The sequence below is a fragment of the Mustela erminea genome, chromosome 5, assembly GCF_009829155.1.
Source record: "Mustela erminea isolate mMusErm1 chromosome 5, mMusErm1.Pri, whole genome shotgun sequence".
Taxonomy (NCBI): domain Eukaryota; kingdom Metazoa; phylum Chordata; class Mammalia; order Carnivora; family Mustelidae; genus Mustela; species Mustela erminea.
Genome location: NC_045618.1, coordinates 87,852,871 through 87,865,352, shown reverse-complemented (window position 1 = coordinate 87,865,352; position 12,482 = coordinate 87,852,871). Strand labels below are relative to the sequence as shown.

Genomic DNA, 12,482 nt, shown 5'->3' with positions numbered 1-12,482 from the left:
GAGTCTGTTTTACATGGATGAAATTTCATCATTTGTGTGATTGGATTTTATCTCTTTTAATTTATGACTCCAATTTTGAAATTATCATGAAAATTCCATTTTCAGTCATTTACTAATGTAAAGCAAATCAGCTTTTAGAAATAAAATAGACAATAAGGAAAAATAGGAATAATGAAGTTATGCTATGAAGAAGTTAAATCCAGTATAGGGGGGATAAAGAGATGTTTAAGAGTTATAAAATCAATGATAATTTGGAGAAAAGAGTGCAGCCAGTATGTCGGCAGACTGGTAACAAAGGTCTTTCAAAAGCACTAAGCATCCAGAGGGGCACCCGCATGGCTCAGTCAGTTAAACATCCGACTTTGGGGGCGCCTGGGTGGCTCAGTGGGTTAAGCCGCTGCCTTCGGCTCGGGTCATGATCTCAGGGTCCTGGGATTGAGCCCCACATCGGGCTCTTTGCTCAGCGGGGAGCCTGCTTCCCTTCCTCCCTCTCTCTGCCTGCCTCTCTGCCTACTTGTGATCTCTGTCTGTCAAATAAATAAATAAAATCTTTAAAAAATTAAAAAAAAAAATCTGACTTTGGCTCAGGTCCTGATCTCCCATCGAGCTTCAAGAGGCCTCAGCTCAGCAGGGAGTCTGTGTGTCTCCCTTCATCTCCCCCTTCCCCTGTTCATGCTCTCTCTCTCTCTCTCTCAAATAAAAAAAAATTTAAAAAAAACTAAAAATATATTAAAAATAAAAAAGGCACTAAACATCCTGAAACCCAGGATATTTTATCCTGCAGTAAAACATTTTTTGTCCCATCTTTAAGACATGTCTTGTATATTTTCTAATGACTACAAGAATGTTATATTTATTTTTAATTACTCCTGTTTCCTAAGAATAATCCTAATATTTTTCATCATATACATAATTCTGAACTTAAAATTTACAGAATAAACCTTCAGTAATATTTTTGTAAGATATCATTAAGTCACATCAATTCTTCAAACACAATGACTTTTACATCCTTTCCTTATTTTGCTTCCATTGCCTCATACTTCAGATCCTCCTCATCCGCTCACACCTATGCTACGATTTTACTCCATTCCTAGCTCCAGAGTAATAAGATTTATCATCAGGTAATAAAAATGTCTTTTCTCAAAAACTTTCAGCAAACCCCTATTGGCAATGGAAGGAGGCCAAATTCTTCAAAATGACATATAAGGTCTTCCATAAGATAGCACCACCTTACAATGCCTTGAACTAATCTTGTTCTTCTCCAACTAATTTGATGCTGTTTGGTACAAGAGTTCTAGCACCAAACAGCTAAGTTGTGAGTACAAAGGCAAAGTTCTTGAAGGAAATTAAAAGTGCTCCTCCAACTTAAAAAAAAAAAAAAAAAAGTGCTCCTCCAGTGAACACAGGAATGATAAGAAAGTGAAACTCCCTATTGTTGATATGGAGAAAGTTTGAGTGGTCTGGATAGGAAGCAAAACCAGCCACAACATTCCCCTAAGCTAAAACTAATCCAGGGCAAGGCCCTCACTCTCTTCAATTCTGTGAAGGCTGAGAAAGGTGGGAAACTGCAGGAAAAAAATTTGATGCTAGCAGAGGTCAGCTCATGAGGTTTAAGGAAAGAAGCCATCTTCATAACATCAAAGCTCAAGATGAAGCAGCAAGTGCTGGACACAAAAAGAATATCACCACATGCTTCTACTTACATAAAAATTTTTTAAATTGCAAAATTAAACTAAGAGTGTTTAGGAACATATACTTATGTGATGAAACTATAAAGAACTACAAGAAAGTGATTAAAATGGAATCCAGGACAGTGGTTACCCTCTGGGGGAGGAAAGGCACAAAGAGGTCTCTCAGGTGCTGGAAATGTTTCTGGACCAGGTAACAGCTATGCAGCTATTTACATAGTGATAAGTCATTAAGCTGTATATTTGTATACTTTTCTGGGTGCACGTTTCATGCTACTCTAAAAAATTTCAATATTGAACAAATTGTGAGTGAAAAAATGAGAAAGTATGACTTTTTACACATTTTAAATCTCTTCAAAACAAAACTTAGATTGAAAGAAAAGCAACAAAACAAGAACTGTATTATGTACCACAAGTCTGGAAAAACAGTTTATTATTCAAGTTATAATAAAGAAATCTAAAGAAAAAACATGGGTCAATATTTTAAAAATTGATAATGTAGAGTCCTGGGATAGAGCCCCGTATCGGGCCTCTCTGCTCAGCGGGGATCCTGCTTCCTCCTCTCTCTCTGCCTGCCTCTCTGCCTACTTGGGATCTCTGTCTGTCTAATAAATAAATAAAATCTTTAAAAAAATTGGTAATGTAACTAGCATTTAGAAAATACAAATGAAACAATTCTAAATTTTATGCCTATTAAATGAAATTACACACTACGGTTAGGATATAGGTAAAGATTTTCATTCACTGGTAACCATGAAAATGGACTTCACTATTTCTAAAGAACTGTCTGATGTATTTCAAGCAATTTTCTTTTCTAGGAATGTATTTCTAAAAAATGATAATTTCAAAAATCACATCTAAAATAATTCTTACCTGGCTTGAGAATTTTGGGGATCTATATTTAATAGAGCTGTAAAATCTTGTATGGCTGAAATCCAGTTTTCATTTTCATAGTAAAACATCCCACGTTTTAATAACGCATCTGTTCTTTTGGGATCATAAAAAATACACTACATGGTGGATAGAGAGGATGCACAAAACATATCACATAATGAAAAAACAAAAAACACAAGTATATAATCTCATAGTAAATTAAATGGACTACAACTACATGTTTTTCAACTTGAGATTACATAAAAGCGAACTACTTTAAGATGCCTAAACTTTCAAATTTCCATTTAAAGACAACGTCTTTAGGGGTGCCCAGGTGACACAGTCCATTTAGCATCTGACTCTTGTTGTTGCTCAGGTCATGATCTCAGGGCTGTGAGATCCAGTTCCAAGTGGGGCACTCTCTCTGTCTCTCTCCCTTTCAAATAAATAAATTTTTAAAGACGATGTCTTTAGGAAGAGCATTTATCATCAAATTCTAAAAACGGGAGGTTTTCTGAGGGAGGAAAAAAAACCAGCATATATAAGAAGCCAAGGATTTTTTGCCTGCTGAAATTTTAACTGATAAAACTTCTTTGGGGTGCCTGGGTGGCTCAGTCAGTTAAGTGTCCAACTTCTGATTTCGGCTCAGGTCATGATCTCAGTCTGAGACCAAGCCCTAGACCAGGCTCCACACTCTGTACAGAGTCTGCTTAACACTCTCTCTCTCCCCTCTCCCTCTGCCCCTCCCCCTGCTCTCTTGCTTTCCTTCTCTCTCTCAAATAAATAAAATCTTTTTGATAATAGAGCACAGCATTTATCCCAATTAAAGATGTTATGTATTAGACCGCATCAAGGTTGACTCAATCAAATCAAATATGTATTAATCTAGTCCCTAAAATGGTGAAAAGAAATAAATTGGTCTTGGTTTATTTATTTCACATTGACATACAAGGCAAGAGCAAAGAGACAAAATCATTGTATACTCTATTATAAACTCATTGCCTATATAGTGATATGGAGGTAGGGGGGGAGAAGTAAAGCAGAAGGACTACTAAGTATTTTAAAAACAGAGGGGAAAAAAAAAAACCCAAAAAATTTTGAAGCTGGCTTGACCTCAAGTACCTATATTAGTCAATGCAAGGAGTAAATGAATAGGAGTAGGTATTTAATAATTTCAATATTTTCAAAAGAGACTTTTGGTCACTTCTAAACTTTTGGTCACTTCTAAAGTAGAAGTTAAATATTAATAAATTAAAACGTTCTCTTGAAGCAAAAGAATATCATGTATGTGGTTATCATGGATTAAGAAACAGGGCAGTTGGGAAAATAGAAAGCTAAATTATTTCAATAACTTCTAAATTCTCAATTGTACTACAAACTAGAATTTAAAGTGAGGTAAGGAGATGAGTACAATTCTGTTGCAATCAGGGGAATATTTTGCCTGACTCTAGCCTCAAAGTATAGTTCGACTGAAAGTTTACTTCTTGAAGGGAATTCCCTGATATTCCCCAATATAAATATATAATTAAATATCCATTTACCCACCCCCCATCATCTGTATTTCCTTCATGGCACTCATCATAAATTATAACTATGCATTTATGTATGTATTTATGTCTTTAATATCTGTCCTTTAAACTATAGGCTCCATGTTGGCAAGAAACATAATTGTTTTATTCACCAACATTTGTCTACTACATTGTACAGCACCTTAGTCAATAAATATTTGAGTGAATGAATGAATGAGCCAATGAGCACAGCTTCCTTAAGATCAGAGAGATTTGCTGCAGAAGAGAATCAGCCATGTCTCAAGAGTAAGAAGGGGAAAATCATTTTCTCTTTTGCTTGAAGGGAGGAAGCAATTTTCAAAAGTTTCTCTAACCACTGTTTCATGTTTCAAGAGGAGAGAGCTAGAAAAGTCACGCACCCTCCCTCCCAGAGTTGTCTCAATGCTCCCACACACAACTCTTTGACATAAATTCATTCATTCACTAATAATTTTAATTGACATAGTGTTAATATCAATTCCAGTACTGAGCACTCTGGGTCCTAACATATAAAAAATTAGTTTGGATTATATAACATATATGAAACAATTTCAATGATTTGCTATAATATCAGAATGAGGATATCATGATCTAAAATATATAAATGTCAGCATTCTATGTAATAGAGCTTACTCTAGAGAAGTCATCAATGGCCAGTACTTTGTTTCCTATTTCATGCATCTCACCCCTCCTGAAATATATATCGGCATCTGTGGGCTTGCATTTAATTGCCTGGGTATAGTTTAGAATTGCTAAAGTAATGTTGTTTCTTCTCCTGAAAATTTCTGCCTTTGACAAATATGCCTCTAAAGAAAATTAAAAAGATAAAGTTTAGTGATACAGTCCTTTTATTACCTATGAAAATTTTAATCCCTCTCCCTCTAAAAATGTAGTCTCAAAATAATTTTTCTCTATTACTTCCTTAACTATTTCATTTAAGGTTTTTTTTTTTTTCTATTTCAACAATGCGGAACATGCCCTCAAAAGCTGATAAATGCTCACTATAGTTAAAAGCATTTTCTTTCTCTTTTTTTTTTACACTTAGTAAAATCAAGGTTTAATTGTTTCATTGGTCAAAGTCATTTCATTCAAATTTCAATTTTAAGTACCAAAAATTACCTTTTACCTTTTTGTATATCTAAAGTGTTCTGTACTCTTTCAATGTTTTGAGTAAAACAAAAATTTATGGACTTTGGCAAAAATAGGCATAGATCAAACAATATTTAGAAAGTTCAACTTATATTCTAGGGGCATGTTATGCATGCTGGGAATACAAAGATGAATGTGACATTTTCTCATTCCCAAAAAATTCTGTTTCCTCATTCCATTCAAGCTGGCTAGAGGATGGTACATAAAGGCAATTGTACAGATTCCATCCAACTAAGAAGTCGTGGAATACTGCAAGGCTTCAGAGATTTGTGGTCAAGAAAGGCTTTACGAAGGGGCACCTGGGTGGCTCAATGGGTTAAGCCTCTGCCTTTGGCTCAGGTCATGATCTCAGGATCCTGGGATCAAGCCCCCATTGGGCTTCCCTGCTCAGCAGAGAGACTACTTCCCCCTCTCTCTCTGCCTACCTCTCTGCCTACTTGTGCTCTCTCTCTGTCAAATAAATAAATAAAATCTTTTAAAAAAATTAAAATTAAAAATTAAAAAAAGAAAGGCTTTATGAATCACTTCTATAACTAAAATTTTTAAGTTCATATCCTTCTTGTGGGATGAACAGTAAGGAACAAATTTATTGTAATATACACAAGGACATTAACATTTCAAAGCATGTATTTTGAAAACAGTATAGGATCATATAAGTCCAATATATACAATATCAAGAGTAAATTTAACTTTTAAAAGCTACAATCATTTTTGGAGACTTTTATCTGTTAACTCATATATATTTATAATAACATTAAATGACCAAAACTTAGGTAAAGATATAAATAATACAACTGCCTAGACAACCCACCTCCATTATTTTTATTGTATTTATTTATATAATTCAAATCATCCAAAGCTTCATTAATTTTGTCTTGAAAAAGATAAATGAAATGTCGGTGCCAGTAGGCATTGAGAAACAATGGCTCCAAAAATATAGCCTAGAAAATATATGTATAAATTCAATTAAAGTTGTTTTATTAAAGGAAGACATACTATCAAATAAATTTTGCAAATTTATTTTTCCCAGTGTCTTTCTATGTATATAGTATAAAATGATACCTCCCAATCTGACAAAATATAGTGGTTTTAATATCAATTATTGAAAATGCCAATATTTATAATTTCATAATCCCACATGTATACTAAAATATTTGTTTCAAAATTTAGTAGAAATTATCATATAATTTACATAGAGGGTTATATAAATTACATAGAGCATTATAATGATCAATATAAGTGTAAATTGTTAATATTGTTATTTCAATTAAATAAGACTTACTTCCTGCAGATCTTTCATGGCACTCTGTAACTTTCCTAGTTTCCTATAAATAGCTCCACGCCTACAATATGCAAATGCAGGGTATTTTTTCTTAGCATTTATTTCTTTAGTCAGGATCTCCACTTCGGATTCGTAATGTTTAATAAGTTCTGGAGAAAGACTAGACTTCAAAGAATCACTCAATTCTATTTTTGGTGGTTCTTTTATTCTTTCAGATGAGGCTTTCTGGATAGATATTTTAACAACTTTCTTTTTTGTGGTCGTCTTCTGATTTTTATGATGAGAGAACATATCAAGAGCCCACATTCGAGGGTCACAATTTTCTGGAATTCCTCCCTTACTTTGGACAAATTCATCAAAATTTAAACACATAGGTAGACTGGGACAAGGAAGTTTACGTTCATATAATGGAACTTTGATTAAATATTTCTTCTGTCCAGGAAGGATTCCGTGAGATGTTGATCTAGTTATTAAAAGAGTGATTTTTAAATCATACAAATATAATTATTTTTATAATCAATAAATCAATTCAGCCACACATGAAATTACTTTTTTCTATTATTAAAATAAAATTATACAATATTTTTATGCAAACCAAGTCCTCCTGTTCTTTCATCAAAATTGTAACACCATATGAAGAATTTATTTATGAAAGCAGAAGATTGTTATCTAAAGATGTGGCCTTCTTACAGTACTGAAATAAGGTGTTGATGCTCCTTTCAGATTTAATTTTACCCCTGTCCCCCCCACAACAGAAATTCAATGAGGAATTGAGAAGGTAAACTGATGTAATATAGGAAATGCCATCCAAGAGGTTGGAGAGCAGAGGAACTTGAGGAAATGGGAAGAAGAAAAGATTTGACTAGACAGTAAACTACCAAATTAACATCCCAGTCTTCACCTTTGTTATGTAGACTATGATACTTTGCTTTCAATAGACATTGCCACCTCTACAGTCATCTCTACCCTCCTCTACTTTGCCCTCTGCCCAAGAGACTAGTCTGTAAAGACTACATCCATGAGATCCTTTGTTCTCTGTCTTCTAACTGGGTATGTCCAAATAGAAATCCTGAAGAGGAAAAGAGGAGAGCGAAGTCAAGGTATTTATTCCTCTGGCTCCCTCCTGAAGGGTCACCTCAAACTGGCTGTAATCTTTGACCAAAGATCACTACTTTTTTTAGGGAAACACTTTCTACACAATTCCTCTTGAAGGTTCTAGTAATCACTCCTACTTTTTGTCCTCTCAGTCTTAGGGATAGAAAATGGCTCTGTTGTTTTTGACCCTAGGATACTACAATATCATGGTATAATTTGTACCTGGCTGATAAAATAATTAGCACCAGAGGTAGACTCGGGAAATACACACTCAGAAGGATCCTAGGATAAACTTCCTGCCAGGATAAAATAGGACACAAATAATCCATGGTAGGTGGTGCTATCAAAGCTCCTCAAATTATCACCAGTGTTAGCAGGGATGGTGTTCAGGTGGAAGGCAAGGAATTAGGAAATCAAGTAGCTACCAATACTCACAGGGACAACAGTAATGATTACAAAAACTGTGGAATCATTTTACTTCGGACCAAAAGAGAAGAGCAGTACCTATTAAATACTCAAATTCCCTAAACATTGTATACCAAGGTAATGAAACTTCTAAGGGGGCACCTGGGTGGCTCAGTGGGTTAAGCCGCTGCCTTCGGCTCAGGTCATGATCTCAGGGTCCTGGGATCGAGCCCCGCATCGGGCTTTCTGCTCAGCAGGGAGTCTGCTTCTCCCTCTCTCTCTGCCTGCCTCTTTGCCTGCTTGTCATCTCTCTCTGTCAAATAAATAAATAAAATTTAAAAAAAAAAAAAAAGAAAGGAGTAGGGAACTGAAATATAGGATGTGAATATTTGAGCAAGCATGAATGAGGCTGACAGTTTTGAATCTCCAAATTCCATTCATCTTCTCTTGATAGAAGAGATTAGTTGAGGGACAGTCAGATTCCCTCATCTGAGAAACTCAAACCTCTCCCATATAAATATTTCGATGACTACACTGAGACATTGGTTCATACGCTCTATCAAATATACTTAGGCACACCCCAAAATCACGCAGCTGGGACCTCCTGAACCCTCTCATGGAGCTACAGCTACTACCCATCAGCCTCCTACATACCTCCTCCACATAGGTGGTCTTGGATCCGTAGTTGTTAGCTCTAGCCAATGCAGCCTTGTTAGAACATCCTAACATACTCTGAGTGATCCCCAAACTTTAGCATCAGTCACCTGGAAAACTTGTTAAATACAGATTTCTGATGTAGATTTCTAGCCAGATTTGGTAGATAGACATTTTTTTTCAAGAATTATTTATTTTAAAAAGAGAGAGAGAGGAGGAGAAGAGGCAGAGGGAGAGAATATCCAATCACGCTCCGTCTGAGTATAGAGCCCAGTGTGGGGTTTGATCTCAAGACCCTTGAGACAGGGCCTGAGCCACAACCAAGCGTGCCATGCTAACCAACTGAGCCACCCAGGTGCCCCAGACAAAACTTGAAGTTACAGGGATCTGTGGCAATAACTAAATGACTGCAGGTCCTCAGAAAGTAAGGTAGATGGGCACCCAGCTAAGGTGTTTTTTGACTTAAATGTATGAAAAACCATTAGGTCTTCTGGGAATAAGCCTAACCAGCCATAATGGGGTTTTACAACCTCTTATGCAGCTCTCAGACCCTAGCCAACTCATACCTAAAATCTCTCACCTGACAGGCAAGCCAGACCGGGTCCTGTTGAGGAAGGATCTTGCAATGTGGTCTTGATGTTTTTAATGATTTGTTCCCAAAAGTTTCAAAAGTTCTAGAAAAAAGGAAACACCCAAGCCTCCTGGGAATTATTAGATACCCTAAACTTATGCTGATCCAGATACCCATTGTAAATGCCACTGAAGTCCAGAGCCAAATTAGGAAATTATGAAGATAAAGTGATATAAAAGATCTTGGCCTAAAACCATCTAATGAAATCTAGTGAGACATGGACTCATCCTGAGATAATTTCCTTAGTTCCAGAATGTGTAGTAGGAATGAATCAACTTAATAACTGCATAGACTATACACTGAAGAAGATAATAGTAGTAAGGATCAAGTGGAAATCTCTATAACTGCCCCAATTCCATCCTATATCACCATCCACCAAGCTAGTATATCAAAAGCAATACCAGACCATAAGGGAAATTACAGATTAACAGCACAAGAAAAATATGTCATCTCCTGCTTGTGAGGGAAATAAATTCTGCCTCTTTGGGGGGAGGGGGTGGCAATAACAGCAGCAAGATGGGCCAAGAAAATCAGACCTGAGGCTACCGATTCACTTTCAGCAGCTACTCAAGTTTGGAAGTTTTGATAGTGGAAGTCAGGACCATGGCCAGTTATTCTAGAAAGTGAAGAAGGTAATGCATTCACAGAAATCAGAGAGCCAATAGGAAAAAGGCTGGCCTGGATCTCAGATCAAGTATGTTACTCAGTCCTGGAAGAGAGAACACTGGCAGAGATCTGAGAAGCTAACAGTTTACAGAAGTCCAGGTCAGATAGAAGAAATGAATACAAGGGAGACAATGTGGGCCAGGAGCCATCAACAAACACAGATTCCTGCTGTATCCGTGAGCTAAAACTCAGCCAGTTGCTCACTGGCTGGTCCACCAATATTGGACTCAGAAACCAAAGCAGAGGGAAATTTCCAGAGAAATGGTGAAGGAGCAAAGTTTCTGCGGACACATGGCATCCTTCCATGACCTAGATGAAGGGGAAAGCAATAGGGGTAACCTATAGTAAAGGGACTGATGGAAAACACATGGGTCTGGGTTTTCAATCAGCTCAAATACACTTTGGCATGAGTTATTTTTCACAGTCAAGCTTTGGCTTGATATATGAGTGTATACACACAGTCTTCTTCTAACCATTCAAGGGAGCCAGCAAGAATGAGTATAATTGGGACGCCTGGGTGGCTCAGTTGGTTGCGCAGCTGCCTTCAGCTCAGGTCATGATCCCGGCATCCTGGGATCGAGTCCCACATCGGGCTCCTTGCTCGGCAGGGAGCCTGCTTCTCTCTCTGCCTCTGCCTACCATTCTGTCTGCCTGTGCTCGCTTGCTCTCTCTCTCTCTCTGACAAATAAATAAATAAAATCTTTAAAAAAAAAAAAAAAAAGAATGAGTATAATTAAATAAGCTTAAAGGTCAGATATAAAATGGTAAGGATAATTCTGTGTTAAGCACATTAAGATTAGTGGGAAAAGATCTCAAACTATAGGAATAAGATTATTTTTTAAAGTTTTCTCCATAAACTTGTTTTAAAATAACAATTATTTCATGGCTACAATTTTGCACTAAATTAGTGTAGATTAAGATTTTTCTAAAAAGAAGTTAGGCAAGCTATCCTAATCTATTATCCTAGACAAATACTCCCATAGTTGGTTTTACTGCCTCCACCAAAAGGCGCATCCTATTACCTCTGTTGGCAATACATACAAATTTCAAATCCAGTTGTTAAAAGGCAAATAAGTCTCTTTAAATGGTGAAACTTTATAATTAAAGTGATAATCAGTATGCAGTAAAATACTATACCAAAATAGTGTTTCACCTGCTTATATCCTTTCTAGAGATAGAAGTCACTTAGGTCATGGCCAAAATGGTGCAGTGCTGTATACTCTGTTGTATACTCTGTTGTGAAGATTCATGTGCTTTGAAATCAGCAAATGTTTCAAAAATGCATAAGCAAATGTCTGGTTCTTGTCAAAACATTTGTCAACTTAGGAAACACCTATCTGAAGTCTTCTAAAGATGAGCTAACAAAAACAGCTCCACATTTTTTTGCAGGGAAAACTCAAGCATAAGTAGCATGTAGGAACTCAGGATTAAATGGCATATCTTCCCCCAGGGTTAGTCTCTGTTCCACTCTCTCACTGATGCTTACATAGGCTGTTCCCAAGGCTTTCCAGGGACAGTAAGTCACCACACCAAAACATCATTAATTTAACCCTTTTTCAGAACCAGCAAGTTTTTATAATAATGAAGTAAACAAAACACTTATGACTCTCTCATGAAAGGAAAGTCTTTACTTTTCAAAGGGAATAAATTTAATGAATTTTGTCATCTGAGGATATCTAAAGAGAAATAAAGCCCAGAGCTTTTTGCAAACTATTTTGCACAACCCTTCAGTTATAAGAAAGTTGCGCTCTGAACACTTAAATATGAGCATACCTGGAACTTCCATTGCTGTCATCTTAGGTCCATGCACCTTGGTTTAAAGAGTTATTTATTTACTTTAGATAGAGAGAGAGAGATTGCACAAAAACAGGGGGTGAGGGAAAATCTTAGGCAGACTCCCTGCTAAGTGGGGAGCCCAGCATTGGGCTCCATCTTGCACCCCTGAGATCATGACCTGAGCAGAAATCAGGAGCTGAATGCTCAACCACTGAGCCACCCAGGTGTCCCATGTCCTAGCACATTTTTAAACATGCTAGATACTATCACTTTTAAATAAGGAGAAAAATTAATTACTTCTATGTGTTGATCCCTGAATAAGGGCTCACACAGCATAAAAAAGTTGATTTAGATTATTCAATTCATTAAGTTCAAATTTGAAAACAGTTGAATTTCAGCAATTTAATTGAACTTTTGAATGAGTGATATTTGTTTTGAGCAGAGGTGGTTTTTTGGTGTTAAATCACTTCCAAAAAATAACTTAGCAGATTTTATTTCTTTCCATTGAAAGATTTCATTTAACTATCAAATTGACTTAGTTTTACTTATGTCCTTAAGTCAGCCTCAACTTTTAAAAAAAAAAATATATATATATATATATAGTTTAAACCAGTCATATATTTACACTATTGAATACCCATATACTAAAATGTAGGGAATTCTCCTTTAGCTAAGACTTTAACATATTTTCAATGGTGAATAAAATAACAACTTCA

At 36.1% G+C, this 12,482-nt stretch overlaps 1 protein-coding gene across 2 annotated transcripts in view; it reads right to left on the bottom strand.

The window, feature by feature from the left end:
* The window catches only part of TTC6 (tetratricopeptide repeat domain 6), a 214,642-nt gene that overhangs the window by 54,483 nt on the left and 147,677 nt on the right, over positions 1-12,482 (bottom strand). Inside the window, exons 12-15 of one of the 2 annotated variants that reach the window (XM_032344066.1) lie at positions 6,540-7,002; positions 6,069-6,198; positions 4,742-4,914; positions 2,562-2,698 (exon numbers count right to left, since the gene is read on the bottom strand). In XM_032344066.1, the coding sequence (XP_032199957.1) occupies positions 2,562-2,698; positions 4,742-4,914; positions 6,069-6,198; positions 6,540-7,002 (903 nt within the window). The remainder of the gene's footprint in view (positions 1-2,561; positions 2,699-4,741; positions 4,915-6,068; positions 6,199-6,539; positions 7,003-12,482) is intronic. The other variant, XM_032344067.1, reaches the window with a different exon arrangement.